This window comes from Nycticebus coucang, chromosome 3, assembly GCF_027406575.1.
Source record: "Nycticebus coucang isolate mNycCou1 chromosome 3, mNycCou1.pri, whole genome shotgun sequence".
In the NCBI taxonomy this organism is placed as follows: Eukaryota; Metazoa; Chordata; class Mammalia; order Primates; family Lorisidae; genus Nycticebus; species Nycticebus coucang.
The window spans coordinates 9,296,172-9,323,081 of NC_069782.1; the positions used below are offsets into that span (position 1 = coordinate 9,296,172).

Genomic DNA, 26,910 nt, shown 5'->3' on the forward strand with positions numbered 1-26,910 from the left:
AGAATATGCATCCCCTTCTAGGTCACAAGCCAGGTGGGGGGGCAGGTCAGTGCCCCCCCTCCCCCCCACTCAGCCAGACAGCCAGCTGAGGGATACAGTGATAGCTGTTGCTGGCAGACACAACACAATGTGTCCCTGGGCTCTGATAACTTGGCACTAGCCTCACCTGTGAGCCCTATGGACTGTGATGCTCCTGAGAGCAGAGACCATCCTCCACGTGTTCCCGGAGCAGGCACCATGCCAGGCTTGGTTAGCTGCTTGGAGGATCTTTGAACATCAGTGCCTTCCTCTCCTCTTGCTCCTCTGTCCCCATCCTCCTCTCCCAATGAACAATGACTGAGGGAGTACAGTTTGGCAGTCAAGAGCTCAGCTTCTGATGTTAAGCAAACTGACTCTGCCTTTCACCGCTCTAGTTAAGATGTCTATGCCTCACTTTCCTGTCTGTACAGTGGGAATAATGGGGAGGAAAATCTTTTGACCCAGAGTCTGGACCAAATAGGCACCTAGTAAGTAACATCTGCAAATATTTATGATGCTGGTGGTGCACCTTAGGACAGATTTAAGAGTTGTAAACTTAAAGAAGGGTGGGTCACTCTCACCCTCTTCTGTCTGGCGGGTGTCTAGATCTCTTCTATTCCCTCAATCCTGTGGCATTCAGTCCCCACCCTCAGCCCCAGCCGACGTAGGGGCTTTCCTGGGCTTTGGCAATGTGGCCAGAAGCCCATTCTGGCCCTCAGGTGCCCGATTTACACACGCATGGCACTTTGTGAGTGCTCAGGAGACATTAGCCCCTGCTGTGGCCATCAACACTGGTTTTACTCTTTCTGCTATCCCTGGGCCTGTCTCCCCATCTAAAGTGGAGGTCGCACAGCCACCCAGAGGGGACCAAGGCTGAGCTCAGCATATCTGTTTCCACCATTCTGAGACTTTCCCCTTAAAAGAGCCTCATACAGGGGGCTCCCAAGACAATGCCAGCACCCACCTGGCCCAAAGGAAGCCCCCAGGAAGATTTCATATTCCCAGGCTCCAGACACTGTCACAGAACAGTCCAAGATCAGCTCCATGGGGAGGGGAAGACTGCTTCTAGAGAGGAGGTTGCTGTCCTGACCCACCACTAGGGCTGGCACTAGGAATTTAAGTGGCTGTGTGACCTTGGCTGAGGCATTTTAAGCCCCTGACAGAGAAGAAAACCACTGACGTGGGAGCACTTGTTTTGATGGCTAAGGGCAGAATTGTGGAAGAATCATCTCCTTCCTGCCTTGGCACTGAAGTCTGCATCCAGGTTCCCAAAGGGACCCCACCTAGAGGGTGGGTGCTGCCAATCCTGAAAGCTAAGCTTACTTCTGCCGGACGCCCATCCAGCATCTTCCACTCCCAAGCTGTGCACAGTTGTGCCTGGAGGGTAACTTTGTCCCTAAGGGAAGGTGCTCCATACACCTCCCCTCAGCCCCGCCAGCCATCCAGTCCTTTAAGGTCTCATACTCATTGGTTCAGACTTGACAGCAAGGGCATCTTTAGCAAGACCAGAGCCACCTGCTCCCATCCCTTCCTGCCCCACAGCACCCACAAACTGGCCTCAAACGCACACTCTTTGAACTTTGTACCTGTTTTTATTATTAATATTATCTTTTCCTTTAAGCATCCCTTTAAGGGTGAAATGAAATCCAACCATTTACAGAGAAAATGATTTCAGAATGTACATATTGATTTTTCCTTACAAAAAAAATAATACTATTATTATTGGTGTCCTTAAATTATACATTTTCCCAGGGCCCTGCCTTCTGCTTGGGCAAGTCCCCTGTCTCCCCACCCAGCTCTCCCTTTGATCCCAAAGCTCTCCCATGCTGCTCCTGAAAACCGACATGACCTATGCGTAGAAGGGGCCAGCTGTGTTCCTTAGATGCTTGGCATGGACAAGCCCACTTGGATCTAGAGGTCAAGGGGATAGTGGTTCCCAAGGAGAGAAATCCAGACACGGCCACAGGACAGCAGTATGCTGGCATTCACATTTAGTTTGGTTTCCCTTCACATAAGGGGAGTGGCCCTGGCCCTCCCAAAATTCCCAGTGTATGTTATGATTATATGTGAAGCTCTTCAACCTCATCCTACTTCCAACCTTCTGACAGCTGATCACTAGGTCTCTACCCACAGTGCTGTGAACAGGCCCTTGCCCCACTGAGTCTGGGCCTGACAAGTCTGAGCTTCTCTGCCTACCCCCTGAGCACTGGAGGCCACCAGGTAAGGGTGCCAGGATGTGGGACTAGGAAGCTGTCAAGGAGGGAGGCCCTGGGCCAGGGCTCAGGTATGTTCCAGGGGTCCCCAGAGACCACCTGTCCACAGGGCAAACAGAGGCCGCTCAGGAGGGCAGCCTGGCTTGGAATGACCCAGAGCCACAGGGACACCCTGATTTCTTGAGCCACCTCTCATTCTCAAGAGGAACCAGAAAGGAAGGCTGCTATGATTCAAAGGAGGGGTTCACTCAGAGGAACCCCTGAACAGGGGCGAGAGTAGGTCCACCTAGGCCCTCAGCCTGCTTCATGCCTACCCACCAGAGGCTGCTCTGAGGCTGGTTCTCCACACCACACTTAGGCCTGGCACTTCCCCCAGATGGAGCAGGTGCCTAAGAGATGGCCTCCTCCCCTGGCCCATCAGGAACCTCCACTAAGACATCCAGAAAAACCACTGTGGGTGAGGGGGGCAGGAACCTAGAGGGGCTGGGGAGGTAGTGGGCTCTTAGCTGCACAGCCCTCAGGTTGGGACAGTTCCCACTCCTCAGACGGAAAGACAGACAGACAGACAGACCCTGCATCTCCTTTAGCCTTGCCTTCTGGGCTCCCCATGGGCTTAATAGCCCATTTTGGGGGAGCTGCAGAAGATATGGCCACAGGCTCCAGGTCCTGGGGAAGAGGACACCGGGGCCTGCACTCCCACATCCACACACAACCTTGTATTTACAGGAACACATCAATACAGACATGTACAAATACACACCAAGCATGCACCCATGCCCATAAATATACACGCACACCCACAAACATGTACCACTCCACAGGCAGACTCTACACACAGCATCACTAGGTGATGTCTGAGAGGGTGGGGGGAGAAGGAGTTGCCCCTTTCCACACAGCTGCAGCTCCCACAGCACCCTGGCCCTGGGCTGGCACAGTGAGGAGTGGAAGCAGGTGTTCCAGAAGCTCTGACAATGAGAGCAGGGCCCACGACTGAGAAAGTCATTTCTCCCCACTCCCCGACTAGAGGTGCTACTTGTCTCCCGTGTCCATTCTCTCCTCCATTGATAAGAAAACTCCTGGCTTGAGGCCTTGCACATGACATACCACCTGACTATACTTCCCAGCTTCTCTTGCAGCTGCTTGTGGCCATGTGACTTAGGCCTGGCCAATGAGATGCTGTCAAAATGACAGTGCCTTTTCTGGCTCCTGCCCTTAACAGGAAAGGGGTGCACATCCCTTGCAACCTCTGCTTACCCAGGCTTGGATGCACACAGGATGGTGGAAGGTGGAGCAGCCATATGTGTCCAGAACTGGAAGGTGTGTATGAGGAAAAACAGAGCTGCCCTACTAGCTCAGGACCATCTTCCTCTGGACAATTTAATTAGAAACAAGCTCTGTCTTGCATAAACTACTGTATTTCAGGGTCTCTTAATCACAACAAATACACCTCCCCAAGGCAAACTATGAGGAATGGGAGGACATACAACTGGCTTTAATGTCCCTTCTTGGGCTCAGGACAGCCTTGAAGGCCCTTCCTGGCCCCTAACTTTCCCCAAGGAGGGGCACGGGGTGATCCCAACCAGGGAGGGTGCAGAGCTGGGGCAGTGGGTGCCAACAGGAAGGGGTGATGGGGAGGCGGTGTGGATGGATGCTGGGGCCTCCTGTCAGTTTCCTCTTTCTTCCTCCCTCCCCCAGGTCCCACCTACAACTGGACTCCTGGCCTAAGAAGGCCTGAATGGGCAGCCCACAAGCCAGCAATATAGAAAGAAGGAATGTCAAGACCAGGTTTGGAACCCAAAGGAAGACTCCCCAGGGTTCCCCAGCCCCATGCTGTCAGGTCCTGAGGAGTGGGGGAGCACAGAGGTACTCAGGCACCAGCCTCCCAGTGCAGAGGGGTCCTGTCCTTTGGGACACTGGGTGGGGTTCTCCTCTCCCTCCTGCCTAGCACTTCTGCTAATGCGGCAAAGCATCAACCAGCATGTCCTGGTTCCCTCCTTCCTAGCTGTCTCCTCTTCCTCGTGGACCCAAATGCATCTATTTACAGAGCCCCTGGCCCTCCTGGCACGCCTGTTTAGGGTAGACTCCTCCCAAGCCAGGCCACACCCCCATGGACTCTGGAAAGTTCCTGTGGTAATCCCTCCACAGACCGCCCTGTAAGCCCCCCTTCTGCCCAGTGACCACCGTGTACCCCCCCTCCTCCAGCAGCACCTCCTGGCCACAGCACTCTTGGTGGGCAAAGGGGCCACTTTCCTGACAGGAAGGAATTTTTTTTTTTTTTTTAAGCACAAAGGCCTGCCCCTTGATTGACAAGGGCTGCAATGGAGTAAGCCCCATACACCCACCCACACACCCACTCCTAGTTCTCTCAAGAGCCACCAAGCCAAGCCGGTGGAAGGAGGCAGGGAAATCATTCATTCTAGGGGTGGCCACCACTCGACCCTGCCATGGGCTCTATAAGATCATGCAGCCTTAGCCTTCAGCCTCGTCCGATTTGCCCCGGGCAGGTGGCCTCCCCTCCGGGCCCTTGTGGCGCCGCCCGCCTTGCACGGTGCTCTTGGGCTCCTGGTAGGGGTTGTCCAGCAGGTAGCGGAACTGGTCGTAGTTCTTGAGCAGGTACTTAGGGGCGTACATGTGTTCGCTGGGATCGGCCGGCGGGTACTCCTGCTGCGTGCCGTCAAACCAGCCCCCGGTACGGATCAAGTTCCGGATGTAATTGAGGTCCCGCTTGTCCTCATAGTCACCCCAGCGGGGGAAGTCGCCGTTCTGGGCGGACACCAGCTTGAAGTAGATGCCCTCGGGTGTGAAGCACCAGGAGCAGTGCCAGCCCGCGAAGTGCAGGGGGCTGCCGAGCGACCACTGCACCAGGATGTGGCCCGTGCGGTTCTCGTACTGGCGGAAGTTGGGCATGGTGTAGTACTGGCGGCGGCGCAGGCGGATGCCGTCCAGCCCATACACGGCCTGCAGCATGTCCACCGTGCAGCCCGACACCACCTCCAGCGTGCCCGGCTGCTTCCAGAAGAAGCCGTAGAGCGACTTGCGCATGTGGAAGGCGAAGGGCTCGGTCCAGCCGTCATAGAGCTTAAGGAAGAGGACGCCATCGCGGGCCGGGATCTCGTCGGCGTCGTCGATGATGAAAACGTCATCCGGCCTCAGGTTGCGCAGCCGCGAGACGCCGTCCTGGGTGAGGAAGGTGCGCAGGTAGTCATCCGCGATCCAGCCGTCCTGCCGGCCGCCCGGCGGGAAGTGGTCCAGGAAGACGTAGAGCACCTTGTGGCGGATGTACTCGAAGGTGCCGTTGGTCAGCATCTCGCGGAACTTGAGCGGCCGCGGCTCCCCGTAGGCGGTGAAGTTGGACTCGCACACCACGAAGGCGTCTACCACGTCGCCCAGCTCGTGGAAGCGCACGTCCAGCAGGTCGAACTCGTGGTTGATGTTGATGGCGTTGATGACCCGGCGCGGCACCTCCCGGGGCACCAGCCGCTCCTTGGTGGGCAGGTTGGAGTACTGCACCACGGTGGGCACGCCGCAGCTGGGCCCGTGCCAGCCGGGCAGGCACACGCACTCCACCCACTTGCGCCGCGGGCCCCGGCTGCCCGCGCGATCCCGGGTGCTCAGCAGGTACCGGGGCGGGCGCTTGGCTGAGGAGCCGTTGGCTCCTTCGGGCTTCTCCTCTGGCCGCCCCGGTGGCAGCTTCTCCAGCATTTTGGTGCCTGGTTTGAAGCAGACGCCCCCGGCTTTGGTGCGCACAAAATACTCGGTGGTATCCTCAGACAGCACAAAGTCCACCCGGTGGAGTTCTTCAGTGGCCTTGCTTGGTGACAGTGGCTGCAGCAGGGGTGAGTGTGAGTAGAGAGGGGTCCGCAGCAGGTCAGGGCCTCCTGGGTCGGGGCTGGCCTGGGGCGTGACGGGGGCATTGTTCCAGAAGAAGCTGGACACTAGGTTAGGGCTGAGGGAGGCCAGTTCTCGGGGGAAGGTGACATAGGACAGGGTCTTAAAGAAGTGCAGGAAGGAGATGAGGCACAGGCCAGCCATACAGAACATGAGAAAGAGCTTGTAGCGTCTCATCTTCATCCTGCAGGAAAGAGGGAGAAGAGCACAAGGTCAGGGCCATCTGAGGCTCTTCTAGGAAAGGGACCTAATGATGTTTCTGCTATCACTGTGTTTGACAATGTCCTGGCCAGTGCCTGGCACTCCTGCATGGAGTCATTTCCTGCCCCCAAGAGTCAACTAGCAAGGCCCCTGAAAGCGGCAGCATCAAGGACACTCCCTTTGTTCTCACAGAGATGGCCAGGCAGCCACAATGCCCCCCTGCGGCCCAGCCCCACCCTGCCCTACCAGCTGCATTGCTGGGGTTGGCTCCAGGAACAAAATGCATCCCGGGAAAAGCTCAACCCCACAGACCAGGCCTTGCCCTAGGGGGCTCACAGGTCCCAAGGATGCTCTTCTTGTCTCTCTTCCTTCCTTCCTCCCTCCCTCCTGTCCCATCTATCTTTTTTTGTGTGTGTGGTCATTTTGACAAATCTTTTGAATACTTGTTCACTGAAAACATTCACAGGTCTCAAGGGAACATACTTCTAACAAACTTAAAGAGTGAAATTAAGTACAATTCCCCTTAATTACCCCATATCCCATATATGATGTTCAGGCAGAAAAATTTTGAGTTAAGTCTCTGGTTTTACATGTAATTTTTCTGTTCTTTGTTTAGTATTTTTCTTTCTTTCTTTTTTTTTTTTTTTTTTGTAGAGACAGAGTTTCACTTTATGGCCCTAGGTAGAGTGCCGTGACGTCACATAGCTCACAGCAACCTCCAACTCTTGGGCTTAAGCGATTCTCTTGCCTCAGCCTCCCGAGTAGCTGGGACTACAGGTGCCCGCCACAACGCCCGGCTATTTTTTTTTGGTTGCAGTTCAGCCGGGGCCAGGTTTGAACCCGCCACCCTCGGTATATGGGGCTGGCACCTTACCAACTGAGCCACAGGTGCCGCCCTGTTTAGTATTTTTCATAAATATTATCTTATTGAACACTAAGTCTAACCATGTTGTTTCCTTCAATCAATGATAGATTTTTTTTTTTTTTGAGACAGTCTCACTGTGTTGCCCTCAGTAGATTGCCATGGTGTCACAGCTTAAAAACTCTTGGGCCTTAGCCGGGCGTTGTGGCGGGCGCCTGTAGTCCCAGCTGCTTGGGAGGCTGAGGCAAGAGAATCGCGGAAGCCCAAGAGTTAGAGGTTGCTGTGAGCCGTGTGATGCCACGGCACTCTATCCGAGGGCGGTACAGTGAGACTCTGTCTCTACAAAAAAAAAAAAAAAAAAACTCTTGGGCTTAAGCAATTCTCTTGCCTTAGCCCCCCAAGTAGCTGGGACTACAGGCACCCTCCACAACACCCGGCTATTTTGTTGTTGTTGTAGTTGTTATCTTTGTTTGGCAGGCCCAGGCCAGGCTCAAACCCACCAGGCCTGCTGTATGTGGCCGGCACCCTAGCTGCTGAGCTACAGGTGCTGAGCTAACCAATGATAGATTTTAAAGATTTTCATATCAGTAGAAATAAATTTACTAGTTCCTTTTAAATTCCACATAATATTACATGGTTATTTTGAATGAAATGATTCTCTATTCACAACTGATTTATGATATAACTATTTGCTGTTCCTTTATTGTTTAATTTGTCAATTAGTTTTATGGAATGGAGATGTTTATATCTCCATTTTATTTTATTTATTTTATTTTTTTTTTGAGACAGAGCCTCAAGCTGTCACCCTGGGTAGAGTGCCATGGCACTCCAACCTCCAACTCCAGGGCTCAAGCGATTCTCCTGCCTCAGCCTCCTAAATAGCTGGGACCACAGGCACCCACCACAATGCCCAACTATTTTTTGGTTGCAGCCATCATTGTTGTTTGGCGGGCCCGGGCTGGATTCGAACCTGCCAGCTCAGGTGTATGTGGCTGGCGCCTTAAGCTGCTTGATCCACAGGTGCCGAGCCTGTATCTCCATTTTTAAATAAGATTTTAATTTTAGAATATTTTTAGATTATGGGCGGCGCCTGTGGCTCAGTGAGCAGGGCGCCGGTCCCATATACCGAGGGTGGTGGGTTCAAACCCAGCCCCGGCCAAATTGCAACAAAAAAATAGCCGGGCGTTGTGGCGGGCGCCTGTAGTCCCAGCTACTCAGAGGCTGAGGCAGGAGAATCGCCTAAGCCCAGGAGTTGGAGGTTGCTGTGAGCTGTGTGAGGCCACGGCACTCTACTGAGGGCGATAAAGTGAAACTCTGTCTCTACAAAAAAAAAAAAAAAAAAAGAATATTTTTAGATTATCAGAAAAGTTGCAAAGATAGTACAGAGGGTTCCTTACACACCTCCCCTATTATTAATATCTTACACAACTATGTACATTTTTCACAACTAGGACACTGGCATGTCACTATTAACCAAACCCCACACTTTATTTGGACATCTTATCTCATGAATCAGCTAATACATCACAGAGCACTTCTGACTGCCACCATCCACCTCATTTGGTCCTTGAATTCAGGCAGATAGGCAGGTGGGCCAGGAGGTTACACCCATTTGACCAATGAAAATACCAAGTAGGGCCACAGACTCACTTGGGGAGACCCACTGAGGCACAGACGAGGCTGGGACAGAAACCTGGCACTGTTCTACCTAGAACATTCTTCCCCTTAAAATGTTCCTCTTGGTGGCTACTCCTTATTTCTCTGGTTCTCTCTGGTTATCTGGGTGCTATCCTGCCATACTTTCCCCCTCACTCTCTAACTCTAAAGACATCAGGGGAAGAATAGAAAAGATACACACTTGGCTTGAAAATACTGTGACCTTAAACACAGCTTCTCACCATTTGAATCTCAGTTTCTACATCTGTGAAATGGGTACAGAATTCTTGGTGTACCGAAGGTGCTCAATAAGCTAATGTTGCTTTCAATGCTCAAGGCTGGAAACCCCCAATGTAATTTTCTCTAAGCTTCATGGTCATAAGGCACAGAATCATGAAATGATTGATCTAGGACTACTTCCTCCAACTCTTTCATTTTATAGAAGAGGAAATCAGGACCTTGGGGCCTCAGGTACCTGCTTAAAGTTACCAACGCCCTCGTGGCCTCCCCTGAGCAAGCTAATGAGGAACAGTTGAGTTGCTAATCCCAATGGTTGGGGAAGTACTTGTCCTATTAGATATTCTCCAGTTTCAATGCCTGACCCCTGGAGCTGCCCCAGGTTGCTGGCACAGCTGACTGCAGGCAGGTAGGACAATTAGGGGGTAGAGGCCTGACCCCTGCTAAATGTCAGCTGTCCCGGGGCAGAGGTGGGGCTGGTCTCCACTGTCAAGTGGAGGGAGGGCAGAGAAGGGCTGCTCCTTGGCAACATTTAGAAATGGGGCTTCTGTACTCCTCTCTGCACATGGATTCCAGCCCTGGTCTGGCAAAATGAGACCAGTTAGACCAGGCCAGCAGGGTGAGCAAAAGGGCAAAGGGGCCAGGCCCAGTCAAGGCTGTAGATGGGAGCTCCTGCCATGGCAGGAACCAGGCAAGCACAAGGCAATGCTGCAGACTGAGTCACTGTGGTGGAAGCTTCCAGAGTGACCTACCCCAGGCATTTCGGGACCTAGCGAGACAGCTCTGCTCCTTCTGCTGGATTATTTTCTTCTATGTGGGACCTGCCTCTGTGGGGCACACCCCAAGTTAGGGCCAAGTGGGGCCACAGACTCACTTGAGGGGACCCATTGAGGCACAGAAGAGCATACGCCAAGTTAGACTAGACTTATTCACCCATAAGGAGCGGAGGGCAGGGCCCAGGGCTGCCATCCAGACTTAATCCCCTGGCAGCAGTGACCAAAGGCCTTAGCAAGGTGACAGAAACCAGAGAGGCAAATAAATGTACTCCTTGAGTATAAAGCGCTTCTGTGGACCTGTTAAAGTCAGACTGATGCGGGTGCTCCTTGGCTTCCTGGACAGACTGGCTTCCAGGAAGGATCTGGTTATACCCAGCCAGCTGTCCCCTTCTGAGGGCAGACTCCCCTCTGAATCACTGGATCCTTCAGGGCAGACCTCCTTGATAAGATCTGTGGGCTAAAGCCATGGCATCAAAATGGGCCCCAGCTGGTGGCATTTCTGCTTCCACTACAAACCACCAGATGTAACAATAAAACTGAATGGCACTGATGCTTACGTGCCAGCCACTGTCCTAAGCACGTTATACCTCACTGAATTCTCCCAATACGAAGCAGGTTATTGTTCCCACTTTACAGATGAGGATACTGAAGCCAAAGAGATGATGATGTAACTTAGACAGTGTCACACAGTAAGGATCGCACGCAATTCTCATGGGATTTCATCCAGCAGTAAAGTCCTGAGCCCCTTCTATCTGCTAGGTTTAACCCAAGTAACGTGACAGGGACCCCATAAGGATGAGGAGTCCACATGCAACCAGTGAAGACAACCCGGTGGATGGAGGAGCCACATCGCATCAGGTCCACACAGCACCCCAGAGGTGCTCTTCCAACACACGCCATTCACTCCCTCAGCACCACTTCAGGAGAGCCCACTGTGTGCCAGCAACCTCGTCAGAACTGGGAACATGGAGATGCGCCCACACCCTTTCCCTCGTGGCACTTGCACAAGGCTGAGCAGGGTAAGGAGACTGCAATAAACTATAAGTCAGTCAAATAATAGTACTGTATGTCCAAAAGTCATGTTCTGGAGAAAGCAGGATGCAGGGTGGGGGAAGCGAGTCCAGAGGGACATAGTCGTTGGCCAGCCTCACTGAGGAGGTGACATTTGAGCGAAGTTCACACAGGTGGGGGCACCAGGGAAGAATGTTCCAGGAAGAAGGAACAGGAGTATATAGGCATGAAGGAGGAATAGTGAGGGGTGGGGCAGAGCGAGCCAGTGGACACTGGGGGGAAGAGGGAAAGGCAGCATCGCCTGAGGATTGACAGCAGAGGAGGGCCGTGGCCTCAGCTGAGTCTGATCAGCTCACTTTGGCTGTTCTGCTGAGAATAAACTGTCATCTCAAGGGCAGTGCAGGGAGAGCCAGGAGAAGTCGGCTGGGCCGAGGGTGGTGGTTGAAGGGTGTGGTCAGAGTCTGCTGGCTATGTCGCTACCCTGGATGGGAAGCAAGCAAGGCATCAGCTTCAGTGCCCCAGGCACTGTACTGAGGGACTCGCTTTTGCCTGGGGTGCAAGAGTTGAGAAATGGAGGAGTGGGGGCCACAACCAGCATCCATCTCTGCAGGGCTTTGCCCTAACCATTGCTTCACTTCCTACACATTAACACTGAGGCTGAGCATGAAGGATACAGCCAAGGTCACACAGCTGGCTAACAGCGGAGCCCAGCACTAACCAAGTCTCAGATCCTTTCTGCAACATGCTCTGTCTAGGAGCTTCACAAGATGGACGGGGGTGGGGTCTAACACACAGCCTACTCCCACTTTACTTCCCAAGATGCATGTGGCTTGAGTCCCCCAGGAACTCAGGGAAGCAAGCTCAGCTGAGGAAGGACTTGGGGCCTCCTGCGGGCTGGGCTACTGTCCTCTGCACCTTGGGCAGGCAGCTGGGGACAAAACCCCTCTCCAAGTCCTTCCTACTGCTGAAGCTGACCACCAGTAGCTCATATGCCACACTCTGGTCCTTACTTAGTTCAGTAAATTCACCTAGTGCTTAGATGCCTGCTTGGTGCCAGGGTTGGCCTGGAAGCACCTCTGCCCCCACCCAGCGCCCATCTGAGCTCTCCCTGTCTCTTCACAGAGAGCTCTGATCAGCTGAGCAGGTCACTTGGCCTCTCTCAGCCTCAGCCCCTCCACCTCTAAATGAGCCATTGTTTTTCCTACCCTGCCCACCTAAGGTGAGGATGAAAGACCACCTATAGCATCAGCCCCTGCCCTTCAACACTGCTACCAGGTTCATCTCCCCTTGACATCTGCCCTCCAGCTGGGATAGGACAGGAAAGTGTACGCAGCAGGTGCTCAAGGAGCCGGCCCTGCAATGCCCTGGCCCTTTTCAATGTAAGTGCTCTCTCCATCACTTCCACATGCTGGGCCTGCCTGGTTCAAATCCCAGCTCTGCCATTCCTGTCTGCATGGCTTTGGGCAGGCCGATCTCTTTTCTGTTCCTCCGTTTTCTCGTTGATATAGTGAGGGCTTGATAAAAATCCACATTAAGCACCTAGCACACAGTAAGCACTCAATGAGTGGCAGCTCTTCTCATCCCTGTTATTATTCCTCAGCCTAGCAGAGAAAAAAGAGAGAGCACATGTGATGAGCAAGAGAACGCCAGCCTTCAGGCAGGGGCACGGAGGTAGCAAAGGTTCAGAGTGAGCCCTAGTAGGGCCTCGGCCCCAGCAGTGCTGTCCTGTCTCAGAGCCGTGGGAGCAGTTTGGGGCTCCCCGGAGTAGAGCCTACTTAAAACCTGAGCTGCTGGGGGTGGGGCACCAGCCGGGAAACCATGGCTCCCAGAGCTCCAGGGGAAGGAGGGGAGGCACCCTGGGAGACGCCCTGGAAGGACACCCACGCCCACCACACTGCCAGATTCCCTGAGCCGCATACAGCCCCAGGGAGGGGGTGGGGGGAAGGATGCTTCCTGGTAGTCAGGTAATCCTGACTCCTGGAGGCTGAGTCTGACCGACCAGGGCAGCAGACTCCAGCCTGTGGCCATGCCCTGGAAGGTTTAAGCGAGGCAAATTTTCTTCCTTCCCTCCCTCTTCCCACTTGGCCCTTCTCCTTGAGCCCTTTTGCTTTGGGCTCTGCTTGGAAGGATGACAGGACGAGGCAGGGCCAGCCACGACATCAGTCAGGGCTCAGGCTGATTCTAGCAGGCAGCTCCTGGCCAGGGAGGAGAGAGGTGGTTCCTGGAGGCCACAGGCTGTGAAAGCAGGGCTGGTCGTGTGGCAGCAGCCTCCCGGATATAGACATACGCTGACAGCTGTCACCAGCTGAGAGGAGGCTCTGTGGAACTCTCCGTGGTCCTGAGCTCACTTGCGCTGACCAGGGTTCTAGCTTGGCTCTGGGGGTGCCCTTGGCTGGCCTCACCCTGGCCCCTGCCAGTCTCCTCCATGGTTCAGACGGCCACTTCCCCTGTCTACCACCCTCCAGCCCCCTTCTCTGCCTGGCTCTCTGCACCTGATCTCTGCCGTCCTCAGCTTAGGGACAGCCATCAGGCACTCAACTCCTCGCACTGGGAGGGGGGCCAGCCATCATGTCTGTGTCCAGCAGTGGGCAAGCTCAACACCTAGTGGGCACTTGGAATGTCCATGAGGGGAATTCTGGAGGTCACCCAGAGCACTCTGTCTCCACTCCTGGGTAAGAATTGGCCCATCCACAACCCCCAGGCCAGGTACACCTTCAGAGATGCAGCCTCACCACCTCCCCAGGAGTTAGTTCATCTGCTTGAAAAGGTGTCTTGACCTCTAGCTGAAGTCCACCTCCCTGTGCTTATATTCCACCCCCACCTCAGTCCTGCCCTACACAGCCTGAGAGAAAGGCAGGAGGTGTATGTTTGCAGCCGGCCAAGTCCAGCAGCTCCTGAAGGGCAGAGTAGGCCAGGGGCTACGGCAGCCAGATCTGAACACCGCCTATGACCTGGCAGTTACTTCACCTCCCTGTGCCTTAGTTCTCCCTTTCCACAAAATGAAAATATAACAGTCTAACTCACAGGGCTATTGTGAGAATCCAATGAGTTAATCCATGCAAAGGGCTGGGAAAGACATAGGCATACAACAGATGCTCAGTAAGACCTGGCCTACACTGTTCTGGTAGTCTAGAGGATTTGGTTCGGATCCCAGCGCTGTGACTTACTAGCTGTGTGCCCTTAGGCAAGTTACTTAGCCTCTCTGATCCTCAGTCTTCTCAGATGTAAAAGCACGCTGTCATCCTCTCTTTTGCAGTCCTGTGGGAGATGTGGATGAGCTAGTGTCAAAGCATTCTGCTCAGAGCTGGCACTTGGTAGGTACTCTATCAATGCCTTTTTTTCCTTCCTTCCATTTGGGTTTCTTGCCAGACAACCAAATACAGATGACCCCACTAAGCATGCCAGACTTTGCTCCTGGCCAGCTTTGTTACCTTTAGTAAAGGTAACAAAGGTAGCTTTGTTAAGGTACAAGGATAGCTGGGCCAATTAGGGGGCTGCTTACCACTGACTGGCACCCCCTCGCCCCATAGGGCATTTCTCAGCAACTCATCAGGCTGCCTGGACCAAAAGCCAGACTCCAGGGAATCTGGGCCCCACTGATGTTTCTAGACTCCTCTCCCGGCCCAAAGGGCTCTCAAAAAAGAATACTGTCCAAGCTTTCAGCCCAGGCCAATGCTCTGCCAAGTGCACAGCTGGCCTCTGCTCATCCAATTCTTAATGTGACCCATTCCAAGCCTTTGGGGCGCTAGAAATTCTTCCTTCTGCTGTCCTTAATCAGCCTCCATGGAACTTCCACTACTGGTTCCAGTTCCTTCCTGGGATAAAGCAGAAAAGATAGCGACCACGTTCACTGGTCTCTGGGGCTAAATAGGGTCCTTCCAGCTTGAAGTGTCATGATTTTATATGGGGTGACAGGCAAAGGAGGTGAGCATGGAACATGACAGATCCTGAAGTTTCAGCAAGATTCTAGAAACAACTGATGCTGTTTGTTTCTTCGACTCTCATGGTTTGATTCATTCCTTTAATGAATATCCATCAGGCAGGGCTCCACGGGGGCAAGCTCCCACACTGCGGTCCCTCTACAGCCAATGTACTATCCAGGTGACTGGTGCACATTTACTGAGACCCTGCCATGTGCCAAGCACTGTCGCTTCAAGTGCTGGAAAGAATTCAGAGGCTGGCTTGTGGGGCCACCCTTGGAGGTAGGTATGTGTCTCCATTTTGCAGATTAGGAGATGGGGGCCTCAAGAGGCTGAGCGACTGACACATAGTGATGGGAAGGAAACAGATGGAAACAGACTCCCCACGTGTCCTGTACCTGCAGACCATGGGCTTGAGGCCCAGCCAATGGCCTGGATGAGGGAAGGTCTGGTGCTCTATGCAGCTCCCATCGCATGCCCAAGAGGGAGGGAGTCTGCTGTGGGAGCCGGGCCTGATCAGTGACTCATGTTCCTGGGTAGCCAGAGAGTGCTTTCAAATCCTTTTTACCAGGGGACAGGTAGGACAGCTGATCCTGTGCACATCCACAGGTGAAGAGAGCAAGGCCCAAAGAAGAGCTAGAGTGACAAAGAGGGCAGATTAATCATCCTCAGGCACCTCCAATGGGATGGCTGTGCTCAGAAGCCTTCAGTGGCTCCCACCATCCAGCAATGAGGTTTGTGGCCATCAAAGCCCCAGCCTTGGCTGAACATGGTGGCTCACACCTATAATCCTCTGGGAGGCTGGGGTGGGTGGATCACTTCAGCTCAGCCTTAGCAAGAGGATCCCTTGAGCCCAAGAGTTTGAGGTTGCTGTGAACTATGACACCATGGTAGGGTGACAAAGACAGTCTCAAAAAGAAAACAAAAACAAAAAACCCAACCTTGCCTTATTCATGTTAACAGTGATGGCCACCACTTTTCACAGGCTTACTATGTGCCAAGCAGGCATTAGCTGATGGCTTTATGTGGATTTTACCATCTTTGGAGGTTGAGATTATTATCCCCATGTACAGATGAGCAAACTGAGGCTCTGAGGGTAAAGTAACTTATAGACCATTCCTCTGCTCACCTATGCAAAGCTACTGCTCTCCAGGGCCTCCACTTAAATGGGGGATAGGGTGGAGAAGAGGCAGGTCTCAGCCCCAGGCTCCAGAAGGCTCTGAGCAGAGTGAACCACGTCAGCCTGAGCCAATCTACTCTGCCTTCAGCACTGTCCAATAGCACTTTCTGTCATGGTGGGAATGTTCTAGGCCTGCAGCATCTCACATAGTAGCCCTAGCCCTAGGGTATCTATGAGCATTTAAAATTGGTGGCAGCAACTGAGGAACTAATGTATAATTTAATTTTAATAGCCATATGCTCTAGTGGCTACTGCATTGAACCATGCAAGTTTAGACTGAATTGGGAAGAACGGGGCACATGGGGGCTTCAGGGAGCAGCCCCAGGACTTCCAGCCTGGGAGACACAGTGGAGATGGCAAGAGGCAGGGGCAGGACAGTGGTGAGCTGAGGACATGGTCTCAGCAGCAGGCTCATTAAACACTGGGTGACTGTGGGAGGACAGGGTGCAGCTCTGGAGACAGCCTGACATCCCAGGCTCGGGGCATTAACAGGTGACTGGCAGAGGGAGCCAGGTGCTCCCAAGGTTGGGGGTAGGAGGAGGGGAGAGGCGTGCAGGCATGGGGGATGGGAACGCAGGACCTGGGGAATATCCAGGGAGGAGGAAGAGGGGAAAGGGCCTTGGAGGAGACACAGCAGGGGGCCCTGGGAGGACAGGAGGGAGCGGCTGGGGTGGGACTCCTCCATCTCCCATCTTTGCGGCCCCCAATGGCAGAAAAGGAACTCTGTGAACACCAAAAACAGATGACAGACGCCCCACCTTGGCATGGGGACCAAGAACATGGTTCAGAGGGGCTCTTAAGGCTGTGCCAGCTTTGTACACATGGTACCCAGACCACAGAGGCACAGCCACGGCCTGAGGGAACAGCCAAGCCCACAGTGGGAAGTGGTGGCAGAGAAGGGAGCTGCAGGAAATGACACCAGCCCTTGGAGCGTCCAGTGAGCCACACGACAGCTGGGAAGAATCACAGGAAGGAAGTAGGTGGGAAGGGGCTGAGCATGATGGCTCACCTGTAATCCCAGCACTCTGGGAAGCTGAGGCAGGATTGCTTGAGCTCATGAGTTTGAGACCAACCTGGGCAAAAGCAAGACCCCCATCTCTGCTAAAAATAGAAAAATTAGTCAGGCATGGTGACATGTGCCTATAGTCCCAGCTATTGGGAGACTGAGGCAGGAGAATCACTTGAGCAGAGAGCTTGAGGTTACTGTGAGCTGTGATGACGTCATGGCACTCTCTACCCAGGGCAACAGGGGTGGGAGTCTGTCTTACAAAAAAAGGTGGGAAAGGGACCAGGTGCAGTAGCTCATACCAGTAATCTTAACAATCTGGGAGGCTGTGGTGGGTGGATTGCCTGAACTCATACGTTCAAGACAAGCCTGAGCCAGAGCAAGACCCCATCTCCAAAAATAGCCAGGCGTTGTGGCAGGTACCTGTAATCTCAGTTATTTGGGAGGCTAAGGCAAGGGAATCACTTAAGCCTGAGTTTGAGGTCACTGTGACCTATGACACCATGGCACTCTACCAAGGGTGACAAAGTGAGACTCTGTCTTGCTGAGCAAAGGAACCTGCTGGAGCCCTGCCTCTGCTGCCGGGGGAGGACGTGGGGAGGCAATGAAGCTACACCTTGCCCAGATCCTGCAGCTCCTCCTGCTGCTCTGGGAAACTGAGCACCGCAATTATCTTCCTGCTGGGAGTGGTCCTGATGGGGCATGTGCACAGCTGGCTGCCTCTGGGGCTGCAGAAGCTAGAACAATAAGCCCTTTCTCTCTCCCATTCCCAATTACTCCAAGTCCAACCCAGCCTGCCCAGGCATTTCTGCTCTGGCCTATGCCCCAGGGGCTCTAGCTGAGCCAGGTCTAGACCCTGAGCCACTATGGGGGCCAGCTTTGTTCTGAGGCTCTTGTTTCTCTGGGGGGTATGGTGAGAGGCTGTAGCAACAGTGCTGCACCTCCTCTGCGGCAGCCCCACCAGCTTCCATCCCACCATAGCACAAACACTCCCCAGCCACACGACTCTCCTGCTGAAGTCACAGCCCTGCCCCTTCAGAGTCTCTGCAGGTGATGGAGAAGGTCTTGAGGAAATGGGGTGCCCATCTCCTTAGTTTGAGGAGGATGTTTACCGCAGTGGTGAGGACAGGGCACTACAGCAGGGCAGGCCTGGACAAGGGGGGCCCTCTCCAATACAGGTGACACCACGCAAGGCTGCAGGTGCTCGGCCCACTGTTCCTTAAGTCCTTTCTCTTCACTTGGCACATCCTACGAGACCCTGTAATGTATTATAAAAAGGCCCTTAGCAGACTTGCCCTTGGGGACACAAAGACATCTCCAGCAACCAGGACCCACCTTGCCACCCTAGGTAGGACTGGGCATGGCTTCCTGGAGGAGTCTTAAGAAATGGACCAACCTCAACTAGAAGAGGCATAAAGAGTGTACACATGGGTGGGCAGCGCTTACAGAGGCCTGAAGGGGACACTGGCAGCTGAATTTTGGGGTGGGGACCATCACCCTGAGGAAATGGGGTACATTATTCCCTCCTCACAAGTGCTGTAGGAAAGTGCCATAGTTTCTATCACTTTCCCCGGTGGTGGATGCAGGGCCACCAGCCTATGCTCATGTGTGGCCCAAACATTTCTGACAGCAGTGACATGCCCAGACCAGCCTTCATAGACCTGATCCCTGGATACCCTCTGCCTGGCTGCCCTCTGGGGCAGGCTCTGCCAAGCCCAGTCCTCCCGCTGGTTACCCTTGAGTGACTCTAATGGCGGTCATTCTGCACGGCCAGGCACACCCTGCCAGGGTCCCCCATCTTCCTGAGGGCCAGCCCCAACCTCTGGCCCAGGCCCACAGTTGTGCCAGAGCTTTGCACCCTGGACATGTGGGATGTAACCTTGGATCTGTCACCCACACTCTCTGGGCTCTGCTTCAAGACCAAAGACTGTCTTGGGCTATTCCAAGGACCAAGTGAATAATAAACATTCCAGATGGGACCAAACCATGCCCCACCTCAGGCCGGGCTCTGCCCCCACTCACCAATAGGCTCCCCAACACCTGTTGTGCACCTGCATCCTGGACACACATCCGTCTCCTGGCAGCCTAGACAGAAGGTTCAGTGGTCCCCATGTGCCCCTCAGGTGGTTTTCTAATCCCAGAATATGGGCAAGAGGGTAAAAGCAGAGCTCTGACCCACTGACAGCATGAAATGATGTTCTGCAAACAGCTGCACAGACCCACTTGGGTGCTCTCCCACTGGGCAGGCTCTGCACCCCAAGACCTCCTCCTGCCTGTGTGACATAACAAGCCACCTCCTCTGAGACTCGATTTTCATACAGTGAAATCAGGACTATTTTGGCACCACAGCCCAGGGTTTGTGAGATACTGAAATGAGATCATGCAAGAAAACTCAAGTTTCTCTTTCCTGTTTGTACCATAAAAATGATTTATGACCCCTAATATTCACTGTCCTGGGTGATGGTCAGGAAGGCACCTTCTCTCATTTTTTTTTTAGAGACAGATTTACTTTGTCACCCTTGGTAGAGTGCTATGCCGTCACAGCTCACAGCAACCTCCAGCTCTTGGGCTTAGGTGATTCCCTTGGCTCAGCCTCCCGTGTAGCTGGGACTACAGGTGCCTGCCACAATGCCCAACTATTTTTTTTTTTTTTTTTTTGTAGAGACAGAGTCTCACTGTACGGCCCTCGGGTAGAGTGCCGTGGCGTCACACAGCTCACAGCAACCTCTAACTCTTGGGCTTACATGATTCTCTTGCCTCAGCCTCCCGAACAGCTGGGACTACAGGCGCCCACCACAATGCCTGGCTATTTTTTTTGTTGCAGTTTGGCCGGGGTTGGGTTTGAACCCCGCCACCCTCGGCATATGGGGCCAGCGCCCTACTCACTGAGCCACAGGCGCCGCCCTGCCCAGCTATTTTTTTTGTTGTAGTTTGGCCAGAGTCAGGTTTGAACCCGCCACCCTCAGTATATGGGGCCAGGACCCTACTCACTGAGCCACAGGCGCCCAAGAAAGGCACCTTCTTTTTTTTTTTTTTTTTGGCCAGGGCTGGGTTTGAACTTGCCACCTCCGGCATATGGGACCGGCGCCCTACCCCTTGAGCCACAGGTGCCGCCCGAAAGGCACCTTCTTGATGTTTCACCTAAACCAGCCCCTCTGTGTTGTTTCCAGAAGTGGCCCTCACCTGTCAGTCTTGTAATCACCATCCAACAGACAATAATTGAAGAAATATTTATTGAATGGCTTCCATGTGCCTGGTACCATGCCAGGCCCTAGTGCGTGCCTGTGTGCTGGCCCAGGAGCTCAGTCCACGCCCTGTCTGCACCATACCCTGTGCCCCTTTCCCTCCATCACTCACCCCTCACCTCAACTACATGGCAGGCCCTAGGGAGCAAGAGGACAGATGGCCAGCTAGGATAAAAGCAATGTGGGGGGGCATGATGGATGAAGAGCTGGGGGCATGAGAGAGATCACAGGTGGGGGCTAGACCACAGGGTCAGGGTCACAGGGGTTGGGGAATCCCATAGCTTGGGGGTCTCTGTGAGGCTGGGCAGTGGCTCTTAGAGTGTATAGGCCTCTGTACCCTCAGGGCAGCATTTCTCAAACTGGGGTTCTAGCCCTCCCTTGGCGGGATTCTGACTCAGCAGGACTGGCTGGGGTCTCGGAAACACGAACTCTCCCCAAGCTGCCCAGGTGAGGCCCAGAGACAGGACCCAGGAGGGCGACTGCGTGAAGGCTGCAGGAGGGGGCCTGCAAGTGGAGACCGGAGGTGCTCTCCTGGTGGTGCAAGCCTCAGAGATCAGGCCCCATGGAGAGCCCATGAAAGAAGGGGCAGGTCTGGGTGGCCAAGAGGGCCTGCTCTCTGGGGTCCTCCAGGCTGGACACAATCCCAGCCCCACCACTTCTCAGCTGCGAGCCCTGACTCTGGACATCCTCACACAGCCAAATGGGAATGATAATTGTACCTATCTCCCGGGAAGATATGAAGCACTGATGGGATGATGCTACAAAGTGCTTGGCCCTGTCCCCAGTACACAGGAAGTGCTCAATAATCAGCAGCAAGTTATGAAGACCTGGAGGTTGAGGTGGGGAGGACAACCTTGGGTTCTTTGCCAGCCAGATCTCGGAGCCCATCCTGGCTGCCCTCCCTCGCTCAGACTCCCCCACCCTGCTCTGGGCTTCTGCTCCTGGGAAGTCCCTGGCCTGCCTGGAGAGGGCAGTGAGAGGCAGGCCCTGTATCTTCACAGGCTCCCGACTCTGGCCTTTACCCTCCTCTCCCCTCCCAGGGGACTCGTATTATAGTGGGAACCAAAGTTTTGAGCAAAATAAGCTCTCAGTTGCAAAACAATGGAGTAATTAAGCACGTGAATGATTTCTATTGTTCCAATTTTATTTTTATAGAAAAGATGAAAATAAGTGAGCCAACAGGGAATTTCCACTTTAGGCAGTAAAAGAGAAAGTATTTTAGAACTTGCTTGGGTCCCCTTGTCAGCCCCATTTTAGACCACAGGAGGGAGTTCCCAGGCCTTCCACCAGGCCTGCTTCCAGCCTATGGGCAGTTCCACCCCCTCCCAGAGCCTCACTGTCCCCCTGGGGAGATGGGGACAGTAACCCCTCCCAAGAAAGCCCCTATGACCCTCCCTCCGTCCTCTGAGGGTGCCCTCTGGAAGACCAGTCCCCTCAATCAGGGAGGGAGGAGGAGGAGGAAAGGGCAGGGTTAAGAGGACTAAGAATCACTCATTCATTCATTTGCATGTTTACCGAGCACCTCCCCAGTGCATCTGCCACTGAAAGTCTATCAGGACTAACAACAAACATGCCAAGAAACCAGCAGGGTGCTCTGGGGCCTGCAGCAAGGAGACCAGGACTCACGTGGGCTTCCCTGAGCCAGTGACACACCAGCTAAGATGTAAAGGGCAGGTCAGTGCCAACAAGAAACTGTGCCTCAACTTCCGCATCTGTAGAGGGGATGATCATGTTACCTATGTCATGAGTTACCATAGGGACTTGATAAATATTATTAATAGCTATTGATATTTTCAAGAGCAGGCACGTGCACATCTGAGCGGTTGTGTGGTTGAGGCTTGTCCCCAGAAGCAGCAAGGGAAAAGGTCTGATTTGGGGTGGAGGGCTGGTGTCACAGAGGAAGAGGTGTGTGAGGGGGCTTTGGATGAGTGACAGAGTTTCAGGGGGCAGAGGAAGGGGTGAAATAGGATATATATTTAAGTAGAGGGAATAGCACAAGCAAAGGAATAGAACTTGAGGTAGGTACCCATTAGGACCAGATCTCAGAGCTCTGTTAGGCCAAAACTTGGGTCCAGCTGGACCATCTGGACCGTTCCATGCAGAACCCCAAGGCCAGGCCAAGATGGATAAAAGCCCCCGGGGGGAGAGGCCAAAATAGGAGTGAGGCAGGGTCAGGAGTGCAGAGGGTCTGAGGACAGGACACCACAAGCTCTCTGTTCTCTCTGACCTCATCCAGGGCTGGCGAAGGATGGCTTTGGATCCAGCCTCCAGGCCTACCCAGGCCACCTCTTGCAAGCCCTTCTCACCTGGAGTATTGCCAGCAACTTCCCCAGTCTATCTAACCAGCACTCTCTGGAGCCCTTCTTTCTTATTCAGACATTACTTATTAAGCACCCACTGAATGCCTGGGTGCTAAAGCTGGCACATATCAGCTCCTATTATGACACTCTTGTTTAGCCATTGGTTGCTTAAAATCGGCCATGCTAGGAGGATTTACACCTTGGGAATCAGCCAGCACCCCCATCAGAAATTTTAGTTTCCCAGAGAGCCAGCTGCCAGGCTACGAGTGCCCCCCACCCGAGCAATGGATTCAGAAAGACAGGTCCCTGACCACAGGGACTCACACTCAGAAAGGAAGACAAAAGGGACATGAACAATGTGTCTACTGGGGCAGGCAGTGGTCTCTGAGGGGGCAAGGGTGGATGAGGAGACACATTCTGGAAGCTGGAAATGACGCCAAGCTGTTCAAATAGTAATAGTATGTGTCACCCCCATTTTAGACACGAGGAAGCTTAGGCATAAAGATGTAGAGTCACCAATCCACAGTCACACAGTAAGAGGTGGCAGGCTTGCAGATCCTGCTTTTATCAATTGTCCCCATGCCCCCCAGCAGCCCCAGCACAGGGCTAGGCAGACTGTAGGTGCCTGGTGGCATCTGTTGCCCTACGAGAATTTTTTTTTTAGAGACAAAGTCCCACTCAGTTGCCCCAGGCTAGAGTGCAGTAGTGTCATAGCTCACAGCAACCTCAAACTCTTGGGCTCAAGTGATCCTCTTGACTCAGCCCCTATAGCACCCAGTTTTTAGTAGAGATGCGGTCTTGCTCTTGCTCAGGCTGGTCTCAAACTCCTAAGCGCAAGCAATCCAGCCACCTTGCCTCGCAGAGTGCTAGGATTACAGGCGTGCACAACTGCACTTGACAGCTGTTCTAATCTTTCTCTTTTTTTTTGAAACACAGTCCTCAAACTCTTGGAAATCTTGGGTTAAGGCAATCTTGCCTCAGCCTCCCAAGTACCAGGGACTACAGGCATCTGCCACAATACTTGGTTAGTTTTTCTAATTTTTTTATTTTTTTTTTAGTAGAGATGGGGTTTCACTCTTGTTCAGGCTAGTCTTGAACTGCTAGCGATCCACCTGCCTCAGCCTCCCAGAGTGCTAGGATTACAGGTATAAGCCACCACAAGATTCTAGTATCTTTTTTTGCTTTTGAGACATAGTCTCACTTTGTCGCTCCTAGTAGAGTACTGTGGCCTTATAGCTCACAGCAACCTCAGACTCTTGGGCTCAAGTGATTCTCTTGCTTCAGCCTCCCAAGTAGCTGGTACTACAGATGCCCGCCATGATGCCCAGCTGTTTTTTTTTTTTTTTCTTGTGAGACAGAGTCTCACTTTGTCGCCCTCGGTAGAGTGCCATGGCATCACAGCTCACAGCAACCGCAAACTCTTGGGCCTAAGTGATCCTCTTGCCTCAGCCTCTGGGGCTATAGGTGCCCGCCACAATGCCTGGCTATTTTTAGAGATGGGGTGGGGGGGTCTCGTTCTGGCTCAGGCTGGTCTTGAACCCGTGAGCTCAGGCAATCCACTCGCCTTGGGCTCCCAAAATGCTAGGATTACAGGCGTGAGCCACCTCGCCCAACCCCAGCTGTTGTTTTTTTATTTTTATTTTTTCAGAGACAGAAAAAAATATAGTCTAGCTCTAGCTCAGGCTGGAAAATTCTAATATCTTGAGGGCGAGGCTTGTGTGCACTCTACCCAGCACCCTGAGGACATCGCATTTCCTGACCTGAATTGAAAGAGACTCAGCCCCCCATGTGTAGGACCAGAGGTGGCTGAGAGGAGGGGGTGCATCACATAGCACCGGGAACAAAAGGGCTTTGGCCTTGGAGCACACAGAAGGATGCCCTGAATGTCTTGGCTGGGTGAATGGGTGCCCACGAGGGCAAGAGGGGTCTGCCTCTGAAGACTTTCTGCCTCTGGCCACTCACCCCTTAGCTCATCTCAGCACACGCAGGTTGCCCCCAGCTCCCTCCAGTTCACAGGCAGTTCTCACATGATCCTCACCACGGTTGCCCGGTGAAGCTGGCCTGGCTGCCAGCTGGCATCAGTGTCCTCATTTTACAGGTAATCATACCAACCACAGCAGCTGGTAATTTTCTGAGTGCTTCTCAGGTGCGAGGCACCCTACACCCATCACCCATCACCACATTCAAACCTCTCTGTAATCCATCCCACAAATTCTCCCCATTTGACAGATGTGGAAACTGACTCAAGAAGCTGAAGTGGTCCAGCTACTACATTAGAAGGGATCACCTATGTGCATGAAGCAGCCCTGACCACATCAGGGCCCCGGGCAGACCCTCAGAAGGTGGGGTGGAGATGGCCAGCATTACTCCTTGCCCCGTCTTAGCTCCCTGATGTCCTGAGAAGCAAGTGCCAGCTCCCTGGTGTGGCCCACCATCTCACCTCAACTCCACCTGGCTCTCCCTCCCTCAGTCTCTCCCCTCTCTTGGTCTCACTTGTCACAATGGTCACTCACCCACTCTGCCTGGCCACCCTCCTCTCCCAGCTCTCAACACACATGGGCACCACATCTCCTAGCCCCCACTCAGGCCATTCCCTCTGCCAAGATGCCCTTCCCACCTTTCTCTGCCCAGAGAGTTCTTCTGGCTTCCTGTCATCATCTCTTCCTGTAAGTTGTCTCCTTGGGCTGGGATCCCTCTTTCAAACTTTTAGGCCCCTGAGACTATCCTCTCAGCACTAGGCAGCAGGGATGACCACACAGCGCTGCCAGCTCCTGGGAGGAGGCTTGTCAGGCTCTCCTCTCTATTCTCAGACTTGGCCACATGCCTAGACCGTCAGTAACTGCGCCCCCCTCCCCAAGTGACACACCAGTGCCCACGAACCTCCCTCCCAACCAAGACATATCTGGACTGGTTTCCCAGGAAGGAAGGGGGACCACAGAGGAATCCCACCGGGGTTGTGTGGGAATCCTTCCCACACCCCATCAGGGGCATTTTCCGGGGCTGAGAGAGTCGTCGGATCCTGGACCCCAAGGCTGGCTGAACCGCACCCCTTTTTGCTGCACCCCAGCCCCGGCACCCCTCTACACACACATTCAGGCGCGCTGCCCTCCCCACCCCCGGTTCCAGAAGTCACTATTTGCAGATATTTATAGCGCCCTCCCACAGCCGGGTGCCCTCCCCCGCCCTGGACAGTGCGGTGCAAAGAACTGGAGTCCCCCCCGCCCGAAGATTGGGGGCTTTCTCCCCTCTCGCCTCCGCCCGGTCCCCAGGGGCAGCTACAGCCCAGCCCCGCACCCGCCCAGCACCCCGACTGCGCCTGGGCCTCCGCAGCCGCAGTCTGGGGTCGAGGGGGTGGGGGAGGCGGGCGCAGAGGCCTCCCACCCCGAGTCCTGCGCCGCGCCGGAGGTTGGGGAGACGCAGCGCACAAAGCAGGGCTCGAGCCCCGCGCATCGGTACGCCCTCCGCCCAGCCTGGGGAGGGGGTCGCAGCGCCGAGGCTCTGCCCTCCGGGGCCGGGGAGAGCTCCGCGGAGCCGCCGGGATGGGGGAGGGGGCGGCGGGGCAGAGCGGCTTCCCTGTATCACGCCCCTCCCGGTCCCCGCCACCCCCGCCCCCCAAAGTCACGCTCGAGGAGGGGGCAGCGGAGCGGTGCCGGGGGCGCTGCGAGCGCGGAGCCGGAGGCGGGGGTCCGGGAGCGAGGGATGGAGGGCTGCGGCACGGGCCCCCCAGGACGCGGGGGTCAACTCACCCATCGCCCGCTGGGTCTCAGCAGCGGCGGCGGTTCCGCGGCCCCCGGGGCCCCCGGCGGGGAGATGCTGGCGTCCGCCGCAGCCTCTCGCCCCATCCCGGGCTCCGGCGGTGGTGGCTGCGGCGGGCGCCCGGCATCTCAGGCGGCGCGGCCCCGGCCGGCCCGATCCCCGCCCCCCACCCCACCTCCGCCCGTCCCGCGGGCCCGGCGCGGCCGCTGGGCTGCACCCCGGGGGGTGGCGGGGCCCGGCTAGCGGACGGATGCGGGGGAGGGATCCGCGGTGGGCGCGCGGGGGTGCGGCGGCGAGGCCGAGCGCCGCGCGGAGGTGCCCGCTCCCGCCGGCTCGGGCTGCTCCGGCCCCCGCCCCGCCCCCACCGCCGCCCCTCCCCGCCCCTCCCCCGCCCGCCGGGCCCCGCCGGCCGCGCCGCGTCGGGCCGGGGGCGCCTAGCACCGCAGACTCGGGCCGCCGCCGCCGCCGGGCTGCGGCTCCCGCGTGTGCTGGGATCAGAGGTGTGTGTGCCAGTGAGAGTGCGCGCGCCCCTGCCTGCGACGGTGCGTGCTGAGGCCCACGGCCGGGGGCGGCCTGTGCGGAGGTGTGTGACGGGAGGCGGGGCGGGCCGAGTGTGTGTCTGGTTCGCGCTTAGGGCGGCG

At 54.8% G+C, this 26,910-nt stretch overlaps 1 protein-coding gene across 3 annotated transcripts; it reads right to left on the bottom strand.

Moving 5' to 3' along the window:
- Positions 1-1,594: 1,594 nt before the first annotated feature.
- MGAT3 (beta-1,4-mannosyl-glycoprotein 4-beta-N-acetylglucosaminyltransferase) lies at positions 1,595-26,413 on the bottom strand. 3 transcript variants are annotated; one of them, XM_053585890.1, is made up of 2 exons: positions 26,260-26,413; positions 1,595-6,303 (listed from the first exon to the last, which is right to left on the bottom strand). In XM_053585890.1, exon 2 carries the CDS (start codon positions 6,300-6,302, stop codon positions 4,701-4,703), a length of 1,602 nt encoding a protein of 533 aa, XP_053441865.1. In that variant the 5' UTR covers position 6,303; positions 26,260-26,413; the 3' UTR covers positions 1,595-4,700. The 3 variants fall into 3 exon arrangements, with proteins under 3 accessions (XP_053441865.1, XP_053441863.1, XP_053441864.1); XM_053585888.1 differs by lacking the exon at positions 26,260-26,413 and adding an exon at positions 18,991-19,373; XM_053585889.1 differs by lacking the exon at positions 26,260-26,413 and adding an exon at positions 10,638-12,528.
- Positions 26,414-26,910: the final 497 nt, after the last annotated feature.